The sequence below is a fragment of the Myxocyprinus asiaticus genome, chromosome 33 (genome assembly GCF_019703515.2).
Source record: "Myxocyprinus asiaticus isolate MX2 ecotype Aquarium Trade chromosome 33, UBuf_Myxa_2, whole genome shotgun sequence".
Classification (NCBI taxonomy): Eukaryota; Metazoa; Chordata; class Actinopteri; order Cypriniformes; family Catostomidae; genus Myxocyprinus; species Myxocyprinus asiaticus.
This window is the reverse complement of record NC_059376.1, coordinates 8650272-8671990: the sequence shown is the minus strand read 5'-3', so window position 1 is coordinate 8671990 and position 21719 is coordinate 8650272. Positions and strand designations below refer to the sequence as shown.

At 38.7% G+C, this 21719-nt stretch overlaps 1 protein-coding gene across 1 annotated transcript in view; it reads left to right on the top strand.

Annotated features, from left to right (window-relative positions):
* The window catches only part of LOC127424667 (BDNF/NT-3 growth factors receptor-like), an 80534-nt gene that overhangs the window by 8257 nt on the left and 50558 nt on the right, over positions 1-21719 (top strand). The window contains exons 8-11 of the mRNA XM_051670033.1: positions 551-850; positions 968-994; positions 2402-2439; positions 3338-3437. Coding sequence (XP_051525993.1) covers positions 551-850; positions 968-994; positions 2402-2439; positions 3338-3437 — 465 coding nt within the window. The remainder of the gene's footprint in view (positions 1-550; positions 851-967; positions 995-2401; positions 2440-3337; positions 3438-21719) is intronic.

The following is a 21719-nucleotide window of genomic DNA, read 5'->3' as shown; positions in this document are numbered from 1 at the left end:
AGCTTTTAATTTTTTCCCAAGAGGGAAATGTTTTTTACACACACAAAAACAGTCATACAGTAATTTAGTGTTTCAATACCATTTTCCACCCTGCGGTTTTTACTACTGTACGTTTAAATCTTACATGTAAATGAACTCTGTTATGATTAGGGATGGGACTCCTGTTTTTGGTTCCGAGTCATCTTAACAATTTCAATTCTTAACGTTTTCATTAATGAGTTAGATTTGAGAAATACATTTTTGGAAATAAATTCAAATTGTATTGTTTTATTATATCTGCTGCCTAGTTCCAATAAATGTTCTGAGTGAATTAGGTAGGCGTGTTCATGTTAGAAAATGTCTAGATAGTAGACTATCTATTCGTTATTAACACAGCCATTCAGTTAATTATCAACAAAGATTAGCAGATTATCTTTAAACAAAACACATAATTCCAAATGAAGTTCAGAATATACTCTATTACAGAATATTATTGATTACTGTTAACATCAGTGTTTGTATTTTTGTCTATACTCATTTGTCTATCTGTACCATTGATTCGGGGTGCCAGTTCCACCTAAAATCAGCAAGCTGATGGACGCTATCTCAGACCACCACTGGTGCATTCCCTTCAGCGTGTCGGGCAACCCAGAGCCTAACCTGAGCTGGTTATTAAATGGCAAACCCGTGGAGGAGGGCAGCTTTATCCGCACCTTGATCCATGATTTCTCAGAGGGCGAATACCACGGTTGCTTACAGCTGGACAGTCCAACGCACATCAACAATGGAGAATACACACTGCTGGCCAGTAATGCATATGGAGGGGACCGCAAGGCTGTATTTGCTCATTTCATGCATGAGCCGTGGAATGGTGAGTTGACTCAAATAAGCATAGGAACACTACCAACAAGGGCTACACCTCATGTAACGTAACAGACAGTGTCTAGAAGTTTTCTTATTTGTTTTCTTTTCCATTTGATTTCTTTAGAGTCAGTTACTGATCCAGTGTATTATGGTGAGTCTCTTCTAAACATACTTGGAATAATATTGGAGCAATGGAATAATATTATGATATAAATGTGTTAAAGGAATAATCCAGGTTCAATACAAGTTAAGGTCAATCGGCAGCATTTGTGGCCTACTGTTGATTACCACAAAAATTCCCTCCTTTTCTTTAAAAAAAGCAAAAATCGAGGTTACAGTAAGGCACTTACAATGGAAGTAAACGGGGCCAATTTTTGGAGGGTTTAAAGGCAGAAGTGTGAAACTTATAATTTTATAAAACATTTATTTAAAAAATTATTATTTGAAAAACATTTATAATTTGAGCTGCATTGTTGTTTAATTTATCATTTTTACAGTCATTTTAGGGTTTTAGGGTTTGTTGACATTACATCATCATGGCAACAAAGTTGTAAAATTGAATATAACTTTGCACAGAAAAGGTTAGTAAGTGATTTTATCACACTAAAATCATGTAAACATGCATATTATTCATGTCTTGTGACTATACTTCTGAAAAAGTGAAAAAAAATGTAACCCTCAAAAATGGTCCCCATTCACTTCCGTTGTAAGTGCCTCACTGGAACCTAGATTTTTGCTTTTTTTTTTAAAAGAAAATGAGGGACGAGTCAAAATGAACTTTTGTGGTAATCAATATTATGCCACAAATGCTGTCGATTGAGCTTAACTTGTATTGATCCCCGAATATTCCTTTAATTGCAATGTAATAAGCTCTTAAAGCTGAAGTGTGTAATCTTTTCTGTTAAAATAATTTCTCCTATCCGAGCACTGTCCAATCATTGCCCTGTTTGTTTGAGCATCCCAACCAGCCTGACACAGCAACACTGGCTCGACCAACAGCATGAGTTTGAGACGTTTGAGCTCTACTTGAGTGACCAATGTATGTCCAGGAAACCTGTTCGAAAATATTATTTTTGCAATTCCATTGCTAGTGGCACAGATATTGCACACTTCACCTTTAAATGCTGGAATGATATACTGTACATAATTGGTTGCACTTTATTTTACAGTACGTGTACTTACCCAAGAAAGAATAATATTAGGTAACTACATGTACTTAATACGGGTTAAAGTTAGGGTTGGGGTTAGGTTTAGGACCTAGTAATTACTATAGTTGTTGTAATTATATAGTACATAAATGTAGAACAGTACTGTAAAATAAAGTGCTACCACATAATTAAATATGTTAATTACAGTGTAATTAAGTCTTAATTACAAAGATTTTGGACATGGATTATACTGTTTGATTTTAAAGTTCACTCTTCTTCTGTTTGTCTTTTTGTGTGTGAGATCCCACTACAGGTACGAACTAAAGCACATAAACACACATTATAGATGATATATTTTTAATGTGAGATGTACATAGACTGTATCTTAACATTTCCTCTATTCTGAACAGATGATACTCCACTTGGACCTCCTGAGGACAAAGTTGCTGTGGGTGAAATTTAATTATTTAATATAATTTCAGTGCTTATGCATTTGTACTGCATCAACATCGAACAAATCCTCACTTTTTGTTTTGCACATGCAATTATAGCAATAAGGCTCTCAAGGCAAAGTGTCATAGTTATTTTACTATGGCTAAGTGGTGTTCTTTGGCACGATGTGAAGAGGAGTACCTAAAAACCCCTTAACCATGGTAAAATCACTGTAACACACAAACTCCAGTGGCTAATTCCTATTTTAAAATAATGGCAACTGCGATATAACCAACACCAATGTTCAATGAATAATTAAATTAGTTTAATATTAATAATAATCACATTGTAAAAAGTTGTAACGTGCAATTATTATCTTAGAGATCTATTTCAACTTGATTTAACCCTTAAAAATTAGTTTTGTTGGTGTAACCTAATGTTTCAGGTTAATTCAGTGATGTTAAATAATATTTCTGAATTGAATTAAGCCATATGATACCACATGAAGCATAAACAGTTCTTCTGACAAGTATTATCCTTCATTAGCCTAACTGTAGGCTGTTTATCGACATTTCACAACAGCTTTAAAAATGGTTCCTCCAATCAGAATTCAGTGTCAGACCTTTATTCACTTCATGAAACATCAATCCCATGGTAACAGTACAACCTAGCAGGAAAAATGTCCATCCGTCTGTGATGCACAGAATATTTGTGTAGTGTGTTTGTAACCTCTAGGAGCCCTTTCAGAAATAAATGTAACTTAATGAAACATATAGGTGAAAATGCAGTGCTTTTATCAGGCCTGCATGTACATATCTTCAATCCAACAGCCTCTCCTGGTGGAAAACAAGTTTTGCACACATTTGCTTTGAAAGCAGTGGCCGCTCTTTAAAGCCCCTCCATTCTGCTTGTAGGTGTACGTGGTCGTGGGAATCGCGGCGATCACATTCATGGGCTTCATCTTGATGCTTGTCATTCTGAAGTTTGGACGCAACTCAAAGTTCGGGATCAAAGGTAAGCACCACTCAGCTCTGTGCACAGCTCTGCCAAGCCTTCATTAAGAACTGTTGCTTTACATATTGTGCTGGGAGGAATAAGTGGGTTTTCTTTTATGACAGTTGAAAAAGAGGAATGCTAAAGGAAGGCTGTGCTTCATCTCTTTAACAAACTGTACTAATGAATTATTCACATCTGTCTAATATATCCTTGTTTCTCATAGAACTGAGTGTATTAAAGTGCAGATCAATATATTAAAGTTAGCAAAAAGGATTTTTAAAGTCAACGTAAAATCAAAATTGACCCTGTTTATTGTGGACAATTCATCAGTGCACGCTACACTAAAGAACAAGTATGCTTGTTTTAGTCATTTCTAATTGTCCATTGAAATAATTTGCTCCTATGAAATCACTTTCCTTTTCGGCTGACGTCACCAAGCCCTCGTTTTTCAACCCATTCCCTTAACTACCTACCAAATAGAGACCAAATTACATAAATAAAATGGGTTGTAAACACTGTTTCATGTTGACTTTTTTAATAATTTTTGCTCACCGTTAGATGACTTGCAAAGTGGTAGATACTAAAGTTCTTAATCCAGCATTTGCTTGTTTTCTTTTCGCTCTGCCAGATTTCTTGTGTCTTGATTCAACATTACTTCTCATAAGGAATAAGTACTTGGATTGTGTTGTGCAGGGGGTTTTGTTGAGTGTTTATTTTAGTACGTTTGTTAGAGATCTTAAAGATACTAGATTTTTACATTTCTGAAGAAACTTAAAGTGGTGCTAGGGTTTTGTGGGTGATTGCCAGGGCATTGCTATGTGGTTTCTAAGGTCTTCTAAGGTGTACTTACCATACGATGACATAGCTCACTGCTAAACCACAATACTACAATGCATCATTGGAGAAACTAACAAGCTAGTCATGGCTGTTTCCTGAAACCATAGTAGCTATATCAAAAATCAGCACATTCATCGTTCAATCCACCATGGCTCAACAGTCTTGCTAATGATGTTACGCGGAGGGTGGAGTAATAATTTCTGTGGAGATCGAATTGAAAGTCTTTACTCTGTAATTAAATGAAAGCTATGCACTGCATGCAGGGTACAACGAGGCGAAAGGCATCCCTTAACCCCGTAAGTTTAAGTTTAAAATGTAAAAGTTCCTGAATACTTTAGTTAGTCATATGTGGTACCAGTTGATAGCTTAGGATCTGAACTTTTTAGAGAACTCCATCACTTTTACATTTATGTTACATATAATAACAAGATAAGACCTGAATCCCACTGTGTCCCACATGAGCTGATGACATAGAAATATGAAAGTAAAAGTTTTTCAAATAGCAGTAAAATAGTAGAAAGAATTACAAAGTGAAATTTGATCTCTTTAAGACAAATATTTCTTAAAAGCTTCTAACCACAAATTCTATATCAGCTATTACCTTAGGCTGTTTTCTTTAAAATTAGCATTTTTTTTTTTACTTGTCTGTGAACTTGCTTTTGTAAATTATCTAATATCTCAGATGTCCAGAACAAAATATGCAGTCCAGCAGAAAAAGCATGAAAAAAAATTCAGCGGCAAAATGAAAATATGTTTTCAACAATTGGTAATATACATCACCGCAAAGCTGGCAATCTCCCATTTCTAAAAAACACTTAGATTAAGCTTCTAGTCCACTCAGAGGCCAAGATATTTGACGAAACAATGGGGAAGGTGTGTGCAATCAGAAAATACACTGAATGTCTGTGGACAAGCATGTGGTGAGTGCTCAGCTGCATTAGAGTATTTTAGATCTGTATATTGTGATAGAAGGCAATAGAGGTATTTTTTTTTTTTTTTACTAGTACTATATTGGTAACGATGGAACTTCAATCAAAGTTGGCTAATGACACTTGAGTTGACTTGACAACTGAGGGGTTTTTAGTGCATTGCTAGGGTGGTCTGGTTGGGGTTTAAAGTATTGGTAGAGCTCTCTTAAAAATTTCAGATTGATGCATAAATGTAAAGGTGGTATTTTTGCTGGCCTTTTTTGATGCGTACTTGTGTGTTTGCGTCCGTCCTGGCTGCTGACAGCTTGGTAGTGAGTTGGTCTGTGAGTGAGAGCATGCAATTGTTTTTGTGGTTTCTCTGAGAGGAAGTGTCGAGTTAAATGTCCTGAGGGGCTTATTTTTGCACGGTGGTCTTGAGTGTGTGTGGTGTGTAACTGCTTCCTTGGTTGTCCACAAGAAAAAAGCTTGATGTCTGACACATATGAATGTTTAATACTGAATTCCGATGTTGTTTTGCTTCTAACCATGCCTTGATCCCACCATGAATATGGAAATGACTTCCTGTCTCTTTTGAACTTAAAATGGGGTCCAAAAGTCTGAGACCACAGTGAAAATGCTGCTTTTATGCATTTTCCACCCCTCATTTTAAAACAAAATGTTGAATTAAAAATTATATTATCAGCTAAATTTCTGTTTAAAGATGATTTATAAAATTAGCATAAATTTTAGAATGTCTTAGTGTTCAATTTGCCATTTGCTTTAATGACAGCAGACACTCAAGCTAGAATGGACTCATCATGCATCATGCAAAACAATTATTATTATTATTATTATTATTATTATTATTATTATTTATTATTTTTACTTTGTTTTTCTCCAGGTTTAAATTTGTTTTTAAATCCCAGATTTTTTATGTGGACTTTAGGACCCCACTGTTCACTTACACACACAGGCACACAAACACTGTGAGACTGCAGCATAGAGTGTAGCAGAGCCCTGCACCATTTAGAGCGGAAGTGGAGTGAGAATGAAACAAGGTGAAATTGTAGCCCTCAAGTTCAGTAAGTGTGGGTGTCTGCAGAGATACGCCACTCCATCTGCCAGAGACAGAGAGAGAGAGAGAGAGAGAGAGAGCGACAGCCAGAGAAGGAGAGTCAGCAACCTTGCACTTATCAATGATTTAGAGGGCAGGTATCGGTTTCTCTGGTTTGGATGAATAAAAAAAAATCAATAAAGCTTGTCAAGGTCAGAAGTATCATTAGTCCTCAACTCGTGGCCTTTGGTTAACACAGTAAAGGTGCTCCTCAACCCCTCTTTTCACCATCAGATGTGTAGGTTTTTAGAGGAATACATCTATCTTATATCTCTTGCACGCCTGGTTCACCGCTTGTGGGTAAAGTCTCCATTCTACGTACAGTAAATCCGCTCTCGTGTTTATTATGCCTGGGACATGTGTTGCGTGTAATGAATATGCGTGCACTGCTTTACACAATCAGTTTCTGTGCGAGGATGTGCAGAGTCGAGCGTGTACCTCCTTTAAATTTATATACGCCAATTTTAGCTTCAGAATTTGGGGAAAATCATTAGTGACATTTTTCCTATTGTACAAAGGTGCTGGGTTTGTTCCTGGCAGGCAGCAGATGCCCTAACCCCTCTCCCATCCTAATTAGAGCCTGTAAGGCTGAGTAACCTGCCGTGTGAAGTTTCAGGAAGAAGAAGAAAAAAAAAAACGGATACTGCATTAATTGCGTTAATTTTTTAAAATGCGTTAAACAAAAAATATTACTCGCAGAAATGAACATGTTAAATTTCCCAGCCCTAATATAGTATATACTGTATACATATATATATACATTGTGTATACAACACAAATTCTGAAAAAGTTGGGACAGTATGGAAAACACTAATAAAAATAAAAAGAATTGATTTGTAAATTCTATTCCTGTGCTCTATTGAAAGCACTTCAACAACACATTATTTGATGTTTTACCTTGTGATTTTTTTTTTTTTTTTTTTAAATATACACATTTCAAATCAGATGATTACAACACACTCCAAAAAATTGAGACAGTCAAGTGTTTGCCAATCTAGCACCCGCACTTTCTGCTTACAGAGCAAAATACTTGTAATCCGGGGAGTATGAGGTTTGGCGTTGTACAGGGTGAATAGAATTTACAAATCACTTCTTTTTCTTTTTAATACAAAAACAAATGTGGACATCACAGGATGTGTTCTTGTGTTCCATCTGCGTTATTTTTAAATTATTACATGGCACTCTGGAATACTCGATTCTGATTGGTCAATGGCGCCAATTACCGGTCAATTACTGGTACTGTAAATGGCACTCATCTGGGTACTGCGAGTCAACTTACCTGCTTCTCGGGTCACTGTGCGATCTCTACAAGTAAGCTAATAAAATAATTTCAACTCAAATCAATGTTTCATGATTATTTATTTATTTATTTGGCAAGTAATCTTGTAATAGACTGAATAATGGGCAGTCATGCTGCCTTCATGTCGTGTCTGAATTACCGTAATTTCGAGATGGCAACTTGGAGGTTCTACTCGGAGCCATTCACGTCTTGGAAACTCGGAACTTATCCATTTCTATGACAACATGCATAATGCCAAAACGACTTTGTTATTGATAACAGCAAAATATTTAGCACTACATCAATTCATTAATTCCCCTTGATATGTTGTTGCAAAATGTTTTAGAACAAAGAAAACACTCCAGGTAATGTTGGCATAACAAGATTGCATATCAAACAGAAATATGTGTTCATTACCTGTAACTATTGAGGGCCCTGTCATATTGGTTCTTTTCACATGACGTCATGACTGTCAAATCAGAGCTTTCATAGAATTCCGAGATTACAACTTGTAATTACTAGCTCTGTGAAGACGTGAACGCTTTTTACAAGTCGGAATCTCCCACATAACGTGAAAGCACCATCAGTCATTTTCACAAAATAAACACCAACAGAACTCCGACGCAAACCGGAGGTTGATTTCAGCTGTTCAGTGATTTCTTTCTTCTCAAATTACATAATTTAAGTGCAAATCAATGTTTCATGTCCATTTATTTGTTTATTTGGCAAGTAGTCTTGTAATAGGCTGAATAATGAGCAGTCAGACAGTTTTCACAAAATAAACACCAACAGAACTCTGATGCAAACCCGAGGTGGATTTAAGCTGTTCAGTGATTTTTTTCTTCTCAAATTACATAATTTCAATGTAAATCAATATTATATGTCCATGTATTTATTTATTTGCTTAGTAGCCATGTAATAAGAGGGATAATGTACACTCAGCCGGTTGTTATCGCAAAATAAAACCCTTCAGGGTGTTACAAGATACTGACTGAACATTATCCCTTACATGTATTGTCTGTCTATGTATATATGCATCTGACGAACACTTTTGGAGCATCTTATTGGTTTTAAGCAACATAAACACAGCATTATTAGGATAATGTGTCAAGTTAAAAGTAGTTTAAATTATGAAAATTGCGTCTTAAGATCCCTGCATTCTGTTGTACTTCGTCCAGATGACAAGAACACTTTGTGACCCACTCTCATTCTGTGGCTGTGCTACTTGTGCGGTGCGTTAAGGCGTGCAGACTGCCCCCCGCTGACGTGGCTCGTAAAAAATCCCATCAAAGTTACATGCACAGTACTGTGCAAAATTTTTAGGCACATAAGATGTTTCACAAAAGCATTTGTCTTAAGATGGTTATTTATATCTTCAGCTTTAGTGTGTCAATAGGAAATATAAATGTTAGACTCCCAAACATTACTTTTGCAAATAGAAAAGATTAGAATAGAAGAACAGTAAGCCCTGCATGGCCCCCACAAAGCCCCCCACTGAACATCATGTCAGTCTGAGATTACATAAAGAGACAGAAGCAATTGAGACAGCCTAAACAGATAGAAGAACTGTGGCGAATTCTCCAAGAAGCTTGGAACATCCTATCTGCCAACAACCAAGAAAAACTGTGTCCAGGTGTACCTAAGAGAATTGGTGCTGTTTTAAAGGCAAAGGTGGTCACGCCAAATATTGATTTAGCTTTTTTTATGTTTACTGGACTTTGTATGACATTAAGTGATAAATGAAAACTATTTATGTCATTATTTTTGAAGACATCCTCACTATGCAACATTTTTCACAAGTGCCTAAAACTTTTGCATAGTACTGTACCTCAAGATTAAATTGCTCCAATTGGTTGTAAAATACTTACTTTTATTTCAGAATTTATTTCAGAAGAGTCAGGAAGCATGAATTAATTGTGTTAATTTTTTTAACACATTATTTTATATATTATTATTAAACACGGTAAATCGACAGGTATATTTTAAATACACTGCTTCCAGAGTATAGCCATAATACTCAAACATTATATGTGTTACCATGAGACTAGTATGATAAAATAACATAGTAACCTTGTCTGTTTAAATTTATATCTTTCAACTCCTGTCATGACCAAAGCCAGTAAACATGGTAACTTCTGCACAATATGCACAAGTATACCAAGAAAGGTGCTGTTTACATAGAAAAAAATCCACCCACAGGAATTACATCTGTAACTAGAAATTCATCCACCTGGAATAGTAGTGGCACCATTAAAAGGAAGATTTAGTTAACTTTACAGTTCAAATAACACAGTTTAGTACAGAAGAATTAACATAAGTACTTGTAAACCCTCCAAAATTCCTTACCCTAGACCAGTGGTTCCCAACCCTGTACCTGGAGGCCCCCCAACACTGCACATTTTGTATATCTCCCTTTTCTGACACACCCAATTAAGGTCTTGGAGTCTCCACTAATGAGCTGATGAGTTGAATCAGGTGTGTTTAATTAGGGAGATATCCAAAATGTGTAGTGTTGGGGGGCCTCCAGGAACAGGATTGGGAGCCACTGCCCTAGACATCCATTGTAAGTGCACTATTGTATTGTACAAGCAATGTGTTTGTGCTTACAAGATGAGGGATGAGTTTAAATTATTTTCTGTAGTGGAAAAGGCCTTATCAACAGCATGACACAGATGGTGTCCATAGGGCTTAACTTGTTTTGAACATGGAACATTCCTTTAAAAAAGAATGTCAACCCTGTGTTGACTTCTACGGGAGAAGTTGTTTGAACATCAACACTATGGTGACAGTTGTGGCATCTGCACAGATTTTGCTTTTGCCGTTGATCTTAAGGGAGCTCTTTGAATGGACCGAGTTACACCAACATGCTCGTCTGGCATCCTGCCACTCTCCTACAGTAGGGATGAGCTGCTTTCGCTTAGACCTACAAGGACCATTTCCCTTACGGATATAACGGAGGTGATAAAAAGGCAACAAGCTCAATATTCAAGCAGACACTGTTGGAGGAGGGGAAAGAGAAGAGGGATAAGACAATGTGTTTGCCATAGAGGTATGAGACCACCACTGCCATCAATGATTTTAAGCAACATCAGGTCTTTGAGGAACAAAATAGAGGAACTTCGTACAACCGCCAGAGTCTGCTTTGAGTTCCGGGAGTCTTGTCTGTTGGTTTTCATGGAGACCTGGTTACATAGGGATGTCCCCAGCTCCCTGATTGAATTTGAGGGCTTTTCCATTGTTCGGGCGGACAGGAGTGAACCATTGGGGAAGAGCAGAGGCGGCAGCATTTATATATACAGTATGTCAAAGATAACTGGTGCAGCCAGTATATGGTGAGGGATACTCTGTGCTGTCCTGATGTTGAACTTTTGTGTCTATCACTGGACCTTTATATCTCCCGAGAGAATTAGGGAACGTCATCATTTGTGCAGTGTATGTTCCTCCCAGAGGGAATGCTAAGGAAGCCGCAAACTGTATAACCGATTGTGTTTACCAACAACTGCAGTCCCGAGAGCCCCCATTTTTATTCTTGGAGACTTTAATCATTGTAGACTGGAACTTTCCCTTCCAGGTTATGAACAATATATTAGGTGTGATACACGAGAAAACACGGTTCTAGACAAATGTTATGGGAACATAAAGAATGTAGTATACTGCCAGGAAAAAGGCCCCCCTGTCAAACTCTGATCATAATACAATACATTTAATTCCAACATACAGAACTGTCTTCAAAAGCAGTGAACCACAAACTATAACTGTGTCTGTGTGGTCAGAGGACAGTTTTGAGACTCTAAAGGGCTGTTTTCTTTGTACGGACTGGAATGTTTTCCATGAACAGGATATTAATGAGGCTACAGAGACAATAACTGATTATATAAATTTTTGTGTGGATATGGTGGTGGCGAAGAAAAATGTCAGTGTGTTTCCAAATAATAAACCTTACATAACTAGAGAGGTAAAGAAGAAAAATAGCTTTCAGAAATCAAGATCAAAGGGAATTCAAACAAGCACAAAGGAAACTGAATTTAATGATAAAAGAAGCTAGAAAGCAACAGTTTTAATAATAGGATCCTAAAAAATTGTGGAATACAATGAAAGTGGTTACAAATATGGAACCAAGTAGGAAAAATCTGATAACTTTTAATGATTTAGAAAAATTGAATAAACTGAACGACTTCTTTCTTAGGTTCGAGATTTCCTCGGAAAAAGGAAAAATATTTGTAACCACTTTTGGAAAACAGGGCTGTACTAGAGACTGTCTCTTGTGATGAGAAGCTAAGATTCGAGGTTGCATTAAATACAGTTCAGTTACTTTTTAGGGGAGTTAATACGAGGAAATCAACAGGGCCTGATGGCATCTTTGGCATTCTATTGAAAACATGCGCTGATGAACTTGCCATAGCATGGTGTCCTGTTTTCCAGAAATCCTTGGACTCCCATACTGTTCCAACAATGTGGAAAAAACTACTATCATTCCTGTGCCTAAAAAGACTAGTGCAGTTGAGAATAATGACTTTAAGGGGGTGGCTATGACTTCGATTTTAATTAAATGCTTTGAACGCTTTATGGTATCTGTCCTCAAAGAAGGTGTTAATTCACTACTTGACCCACTTCAGTTTTCATATAAGTGAGGTCAGAGCACAGATGATGCCCTTAATAAAATTATTCATTTGATTACTAAGCATTTAGGGAACCCACAAGCCTATGCACAATTACTTTTTGTGGATTTTAGCTCTGCTTTTAATACTCTTCAACCTCATCTGCATATTCAGAAATTGAAAGAGTTGAATGTTAATCCTTTTGTTATTAAGTGGTTTTATTCATTTTTAACTAATCATACACAACAGGTCAAGGTTAACAATTCCTTCTCTGATGTTAAAGTGGTAAATACTGGTGCACTTCAGGGGTGTGTCAGCTCCCCCGTCTTGTTTACTTTGTGTACTAATGATTGCATTAGTAGCCTTGAAAATAACTTTATTTTTAAGTTCTCTGATGATTCTGCTATTTTAAGTTTAATGTACAGGAATACTTGTTCTCAAGGGTATTTTACAGTAGTTGATCGTTTTGTACAGTGGTGTGATAGTAATTGTATGATTTTAAATGAGAGCAAAACAGTAGAAATTATATTTGACCCCAGATAAGTGGGGGATCATAGTTCAGTGTTAATATATGATGAACCCATTACACAGGTCTCCACGTTTAAGTATCTGGGGGTCTACGTTGATAATTCATTGAGATGGAATACCCATATTGAGAGTTTGTGTGAAAAACTGCAACAGAGTTTATATTTCCTGGGGAGACTTAGAGTATATGGGGTAAGCCAGAACATTGTTTTTATTTTACTAGTCCATTTTCGAGAGTCTTATTAGATATGGTATAACAGCATGGTATGGGAACTTATCGATACAGCTGTAAACAAAACTTTCCCGCCCTGTGCAAACTGCTATGAAAATAATAGGCTGGAAAGTAAACCGACCCATTGGTGATCAGTCCCATTTTTTAAATGAGAAATTAAGTCTTTTGTCCTCTGGGAGACGATATAGAATCCCAATTAGTAGGTCGAATTGTTTTAGGAAATCTTTTGTGCCTACCTCAATCAGACTTTTAAATAAGATTACTTGAGACTTTTTCATGGTTTTATTGTTTTTATATATTATATGTTGTTGCTATGTAATATTTGTGAGTATGTTCAAGTTTTGTGTGTGTTTTGGCTGTGGTGTATGTAGTCCAAAACAAATTTCCCTTACAGAACAATAAAGTACTGTATACTCAACTCAAAATGATCATTGATGGCTATTATTAAGAACTAGAAAGAATTTTAGATTAGTGATCAACCAATATGGGTTTTCAATGGCCGACGTGGATTTCTAGAAAGCAGGGGGGCAATAGCCAGTATAATGCCAATATAAGTGTCACACAATTTAATGATAATAAAAGACATTTACAGTAAATAAACACATATTTAAAGAAAAATCCCTCAAATGTGCTACATTTACATTTATTCATTTGGCAGACGCTTTTATCCAAAGCGACTTACGAAAGAGGAATAATACATCATAAGCGATTCATCTTAAAGAGACAGTGGTACAAAAAGTGCTGCATTACAAAGTTTCACTAGCATCAGAATAGTAGTATCCAAGACAGATTAGAGTGCAACAAGAATATTAATTATATATATATATATATATATATATATATATATATATATATATATATATATATATATATATATATATATACACTGATCAGCCACAGCATTAAAACCACCTGCCTAATATTGTGTAGGTCCCCCTCGTGCCGCCAAAACAGCATGAAACCGCATCTCAGAATAGCATTCTGAGATGCTATTCTTCTCACCACAATTGTACAGAGTGGTTTTTTGAGTTACCATAGACAGTGTCAGTTCGAACCAATATGGCCATTCTCTGCTGACCTCTCTCATCAACAAGGCATTTTTGTCCACAGAACTGCCGCTCACTAGATGTTTTTTTGTTACTGGCACCATTCTGAGTAAACAAGAGACTGTTGTGCGTGAAAATCCCAGGAGATCAGCAGTTACAGAAATACTCAAACCAGCCCGTCTGGCACCAACAATCATCCATGCGATTATCTAATCAGCCAATCAGGTGGCAGAAATGCAGTTCATAAAATCATGCAGATACACATCAGGAGGAAAAAATGTGATCTCAGTGATTTTGACCATGGCATGATTGTTGGTGCCAGATGGGCTGGTTTGAGTGTTTCTGTAACTGCTGACTTCCTGTGATTTTCACACACAACAGTCCCTAGAATTTACTCAGAAAGGTGCCAAAAAAAAACAAAAAAACATCCAGTGAGCAGCAGTTCTGTGGACGGAAATGCCTTTTTGATGAGAGAGGTCAACAGAGAATGGCCAGACTGGAAAGTGTTTTGGTGCCTCTTTGTGCTGGTACAACAAGGTGCCGCTCATTAGCCAACCGCAGACTTCTGGTGGGAACGTAGCTCTGCAGAAATGATTTTAGGTATGCTGGAGTAGACCCAGTGACTGTTCTGTATGCCAGCATCAGAGCCTTAAATTTGATACGTGCATCAACTGGCAGACAGTGAAGAGAGACAAGGAATGGTGTAACATGTGCTCTCTTTGGTTCATTAAAGACCAGACGTGCTGCTGCATTCTGGATCATTTGCAGGGACCTAATTGCGCATGCAGGGAGGCCTGCATTGAGAGCATTACAGTAGTCCAGTCAAGTTATGTCAAGTGACTGAACAAGAAGTTGTGTGGCATATTCAGAGAGGGAGGATCTTATTTTCCTGATATTGTAGAATGTAAATATACATGGACATGCTGTCTTTGAGATGTTGTCTGTGAAATTGAGTTGGTTATCGATGGTTACCCCTAGATTTCTTACCGTTTTGGAAGGCATTACTGTAGTTGGACCCAGCTGAACAGTGATGTTGTGTTCAACAGCAGGGTTGGCTGAAAAGACGAGGAGCTCAATCTTCACTGGGTTAAGTTGCAAGTGGTATTCCTTCATCCCGGGCGAGATGTCTTCCAAACAGGCAGAGATTCGAGCAGTCACTGTGGTGTCGTTGGGCTGGAAAGACAAGTAGAGCTGTGTGTCATTGGCGTAGCAGTGGTAAGAGAACCCATGTGCCTAAATGATGGGTCTCAGTGATGTTGTGTATATAGAGAAGAGAAGTGGCCCAAGCACTGAGCCCTGATGTAACCCAGTAAGTAGCTGATGTGACTTGGACACCTCACCTCTCCAGGCTACCTTGAAGGATCTACCTGAGAGATAGGAATTAAACCAGTCAAGCACAGTCCCTGTGATGCCAAGATTAGAGAGGGTGGAGAGTATGATCAGATATTTGACTGTGTCAAAGGCTGCAGAAAGATCCAGTAGAATCAGGACAGATGATCTGGATCCAGCTCTCGCCTGTCTCAGTGACTCAGTGACAGACAGCAGGGCAGTCTCAGTGGAATGTCCACTTTTAAAGAGTGACTGATTGTCATCCAGAAGCTTGTTCTGCAAGAGATAGGCAGAGATCTGATTGAAAATTGCTCTTTCAAGTGTTTTCACCATGAATGGGATGAGAGAGACTGGTCTGTATTGTTCTACTTGTGTGGGGTTAAGTACAGGTTTTTTAAGCAGCGGGGTTACTCGAGCCTGCTTAAATGTTGTGGGAAAAATGCCTGTAAGTAGAGATGTGTTAATTATGTGTGTGAGTGCAGGTAGGATGGATGGAGAGACGGCTTGGAGAAGGTGGGAAGGAATGGGGTCAATGGGACAGGTGGTGGGGTGGTTCGAGAGGAGGAGTTTAGAGACCTCAGTGTCAGTCAGAGGAGAGAACATATAGATAGAAGAGCTGCATACAGGAGGTGGGTGTTTGAGAGGGTGTGGTGCTGAGAATATATTGCTGATGTCTGTAACCTTATTAGTAAAAAATGTGGCAAAGACATCTGCTGTCAGTGAGGTATCAGGTGGTGGAGGGGTGGACAGAGAAGTGTGTTGAATGTTCTAAATAGGCTGCAAGTGCCTGTGGTGCTGTTGATCTTGTCCTGGTAATAGGAAGTTTTTGCAGATTTAACGTTATCTGAAAAAGATGCAAGCAGAGACTGATACTTACCCAGATCTGCTGGATCTTCAGATTTCCGCCATCTCTTCTCAGCCGCCCTGAGTTCAGTCCGATGTTCACAAAGAACATCAGAGAGCCAGGGGCTGGGCAGTGTCATGCGTGCTGGCCTAGAGGAGAGAGGACAGATGCTATCTAGACAGGTTGTTAAAGAAGAGCCTAGTGTGTCTATGGCAGTGTTTACATCCAGGGTGGAAAATACAACCCCAGTTCTGAAAAAGTTGGGACAGTATGAAAAATTATAATAAAAACAAAAAGGAGTGATTTTTAAATTATATTCACCCTTTGCTATATTGAAAGCACCCCAACTACACATAATATGATGTTTTATCTTGTGAATTTTAATGTTTTTTTTGAAAATGTACAGTAATTTCAAATCAGATGATTGCAACACACTCCAAAAAAGTTGAGACAGGGGCAATTTAAGACTAATAACAATTTGACGAGATGAAATATCAAGGCGATGTGAAACAGGAGATGTTAAACAGGTGAGGCAATTGTGTCATAATACTGTATACTGTATAAGGAGCCTCCAAAAACAGACTAGGCCTTCAAGAGCAAAGATCAATAAAGTGATTTGATTTGATTTGATTTTGATTTGATTTGATCATTCAAGACTTGTCAATTTGGCAACAGATGCTTCAGCAAATAATCCAGCACTTTTAGAACAATGTTCCCCAAAGACAAATTGGAAGGATTTTGGGCATTTCACCCTCTATAGTATACAATATTAAAAGATTCAAGGAATCTGGTCAAATCTCTGTACATAAAGGGCAAGACGAAAACCACTTCTGAATGCATGTGATCTCTGATCCCTCAGACGTCACTGTCTTTTTCAGATAACGTTAAATCTGCAAAAACATGCAAGCAGAGACTGATACTTACCCAGATCTGCTGGATCTTCAGATTTCCGCCATCTCTTCTCAGCCGCCCTGAGTTCAGTCCGATGTTCACAAAGAACATCAGAGAGCCAGGGGCTGGGCAGTGTCATGCGTGCTGGCCTAGAGGAGAGAGGACAGATGCTATCTAGACAGGTTGTTAAAGAAGAGCCTAGTGTGTCTATGGCAGTGTTTACATCCAGGGTGGAAAATACAACCCCAGTTCTGAAAAAGTTGGGACAGTATGAAAAATTATAATAAAAACAAAAAGGAGTGATTTTTAAATTATATTCACCCTTTGCTATATTGAAAGCACCCCAACTACACATAATATGATGTTTTATCTTGTGAATTTTAATGTTTTTTTTGAAAATGTACAGTAATTTCAAATCAGATGATTGCAACACACTCCAAAAAAGTTGAGACAGGGGCAATTTAAGACTAATAACAATTTGACGAGATGAAATATCAAGGCGATGTGAAACAGGAGATGTTAAACAGGTGAGGCAATTGTGTCATAATACTGTATACTGTATAAGGAGCCTCCAAAAACAGACTAGGCCTTCAAGAGCAAAGATCAATAAAGTGATTTGATTTGATTTGATTTTGATTTGATTTGATCATTCAAGACTTGTCAATTTGGCAACAGATGCTTCAGCAAATAATCCAGCACTTTTAGAACAATGTTCCCCAAAGACAAATTGGAAGGATTTTGGGCATTTCACCCTCTATAGTATACAATATTAAAAGATTCAAGGAATCTGGTCAAATCTCTGTACATAAAGGGCAAGACGAAAACCACTTCTGAATGCATGTGATCTCTGATCCCTCAGACGTCACTGTCTTAACGTCATTCATCTGTAATGAATATCATGAACATGGGCTTGGGATAACTTTAGTAAACCTCTGTTAGTTAACACCACCCCCTGCTGCATCCACAGATTCAAGTTAAGACTTTACTATTCAAACTAGAAGCCCTACATCAACACTGTCCAGAAGCACTGCCGACTTCTCTGGGCTCAGTCTCATCTTAGATGGAAAGCAGAACAGTGGAACTGTGCTTTTTGGTCCGAAGAGTCCACATTTCAAAAAGGAAAAAAAAAAAGAAAAAGGAAAAGGACCATCCAAGCTGTTATTAGCTTCAGGTCCAAAGGCCAGTGTCTGTATGGGCCAGGGGTGTGTCAGTGCCCATGGCATGGGTAACTCGCACATCTGTGAGAACACCATGAATGCAGACAGATATGTAAAAATTTTGGAGCAACATATACTGCCATACAGTACCGTCTTTTCCAGGGATGTTCCTGCATTTTCCAGCAGGACAACTTCAAACCACATACTGCCCGGATTACAAGTGCATGGCAGTGTAAGCAGAGAGTGTGGGTGCCAGATTGGCCTGCCTGCAGTCCTGACCTGTCTTCAGTTGAGAATGTGTGGCGCATTGTTAAGCACACCATCCGGCAACATAGACCCCGTACAATTGTGCAGCTAAAGACCTACATAATGCATGAATGGGGGAAAATTCCACTTTCTAAACTTAACAAACTTGTGTCTTCAGTGCCCAAATGCTTAAAAAGTGTTATTAGAAGAAATTGTGATGTTTCACAGTGGTAAACACTCGACTGTCCCAACTTTTTTGGAGCGTGTTGCAATCATCTGATTTGAAATTACTGTACATTTTAAAAAACAATAAAATTTTTTGGGAAACATTATATTATGTGTAGTTGTGGTACTTTCAATATAGCAAAGGGTGAATATAATTTATAAATCACTCGGTTTTGTTTTTATTAGACATTTTCATACAGTCCCAACTTTTTTGGAATTGGGGTTGTAAGTTTTGTGTGGGAAGAGAGGTAGAGACAGCAGTGGAAAGGCGTGTGGGTGAAAGAGAACGGAGGTTATGGCAAAAGGAAACCAAAGGCGGAGTCTGTTTTAATAAAGATGGGAGAGTCATGTTGAATTTAATAAAGTAGTGATCAGAGACATGTAAAGGAGTAACAAGAATATTATTGTTGGTACAGTTACATGTAAAAATGAGGTCTAGCTGGCTGCCCGATCTGTGATTTGCTGTAGTGCTTAGTCTTTCCAAGTCAAACGAGGACAGAAGAGCATGAAGTTCAGTGGCCTGGGGATTTTCTGGTGTATGTTGAAATCTCCAAAAACCACAACTGGCCTACCATCTTCAGGGAAGGAGGACAGCAGGACATCCAACTCCTCAAGAAAGTTTTCCAGCTGACCTGGAGGGCGATAGATGACAACAACATGAATTTTTGTGGGTTACATTGTAGTAATAGCATGAAATTCAAAAGGAGTATTGTTACATAGAGAGGAGTGTGGTGAAAATGACCAGTTGTTTGGCATGAGCAAACCTGTTCCCCCACCCCGGTATGTCAAGGGCTGTGAGAGAAGGAGAAGTTGTTGGAGAGAGCAGAGGGTGTTCCTGTATCTTCTGGACGTATCCATGTTTCTGTCAGTGCGATGATGCTGAGGGTGGACTGTGTGGTGAATGCTGGAATGAAGTCAGTTTTGTTCATAGCTGACTGGCAGTTCCAGAATCCCACCGAAAATGAGAGCAGAGCAGGTACTGATGTGCAAAGTTGCCGTAGGTGTCAGGATTAGCAGAGAATAATAAGACTCAGGACCCAAAAGCAGAGTGAAAATAAACAGGGAATTTATTAATACAAAATAAATAAAAGACAAAACTAACCAAAACTCCCACAAGGGAGAAAAACAAACATAAACTACCCTGAAGGGAAAAAGGGTAATCCAGGCTGGGGCAGAGGGAAACAGGACCGACCAGACCAAAACGGGAACCAGGTAGGGGAAACAGGACTGAAAGGGAATATACAAGCCTGACCGACTGAACACACAAGACCTACTAAGTTCACAAGACGAACTGGCACTGGACAGCACACACGTGGAGGCTAAAATAGGGAGATAAATCAAATGGGTTAACAGGGGACAGGTGAGGCAAATGAACTAATAATAAGCAAACAAGGAGGCAGGGTATGACGTTTCACAGAGAGACATGCAGCAATGCAGAAATAAAACAAATTCACATGCACTCACAAGACAACAAACACCCAAATGGCATGAGCGCACATCGCCAAGACAATAAGGCAATATACGGCCATGCCAACAGACAAACAAGACGAGAGAATGCGTAGCAACGCCAAACAAAGCAATGCCACACATTCTCATACTAAACAAAACCTGAGCATACATCGCGAGGCAAACGCCACGCAATGCATGCAACTGCCGACAAAAACAAGACAGGACACCTGTGCGACAGTTCGGCCAAACACAAACCTGAAATCTTAGACCGAAGTGACCAAACCTCAGCACAACATTAAGACAGCTCACAACCCGGGTGCGCAGCATAAAGCGAGCGCAACGAGCATCTATGGTCACAAGAGACAGACACAGAACATGGAGCATGAGTGTCCAGATCCCGACACAGACCGAAACTGAACCAGACAGGGAAGTTAGGATCCAAACACCATGCTCCAGATATGAAACACAAGACAGCTCACGACCCGGGCACGCAGTGCAACGCGAGGTGTACCCGTGTTCGCTAGAGAGACATAAACTATTGATGCCAGTGCATGCCGCCAAAATGACATAAGTGCGATGCACCCACTTCAGTAACAGACAGAACATGGTGCATGAGTGTCCGGATCCTGACACAGACCAAAACCGAACCAGACAGGAAGTCAGGATCCAGACACCATGCTCTGGACTTGAAACAAGATGCACGGCAGGGAATTCAACCGAAACCGTGCGCTCACACAAAGATGGACAATGAAACACAAGACAGACATGGGACGATGATGCCATGGTCCTGTCAGACAAAAACCCAAACTGACAGAGTGACATAACCGTGACAGTAGGTTGTGTGGGTTGCGTTGTGTCCTGCATCTATATCGTGTAAACTGTCTGTAACTGATAATAGGGATGTGCTTGAGGGCACATGTTATGCGTGGAGTAGGCATATAGGAATGTATAAGGAAAATGTAAAATTTATTAATTAAATTAAAAAGATAATTAAGTGCTATGGTGTGTGGCGCCTTGTCGGTGTCCAGACTTGCTGGTCTTTACACAAGTAGGTCTTCACATGAGGAGGGCTTTACACGAGGGCTGCCACTTCCACTGCCGCTTCCACATCAGCATTCATGTCAAATACATACACGCTGCTATCGGGTCATTACTTGAAAAATGCTGGACACGCCTTAATGCTGCTTAGCACAACAAACCTAGTCATGTGGGTAACTGAAACTAAGGGTCGCGTGAAATGCCAAACATGGGAAGAAATGCGACTTCAGTACACCGTAAACAAACAATGTTAAACTTTAGCAATAAATAATACTCTAAAACAAGGGAAGCACTGTTTGGAGACACACTAAATTCAACGCTAGTTTTACACACAATAAACAAACAACTCTAAACCTAGCAGTTAATACCCTGGGACAAGTCAAAACAATGTAGCGCACACACACACACTTAAGCGACACGAGTTCAACACAGTACAACACAGTAAACAAACAGCACAATTCTAGCAATGAATACCACTCTAAAAAAAAGTGAAACAATGAAATAAACACACACTTGCACGCACTGCAGACTCCTGTAGATAGATCGCTTCTCCTTACTAAACAAAAGGTTGTCAGTTGTTTC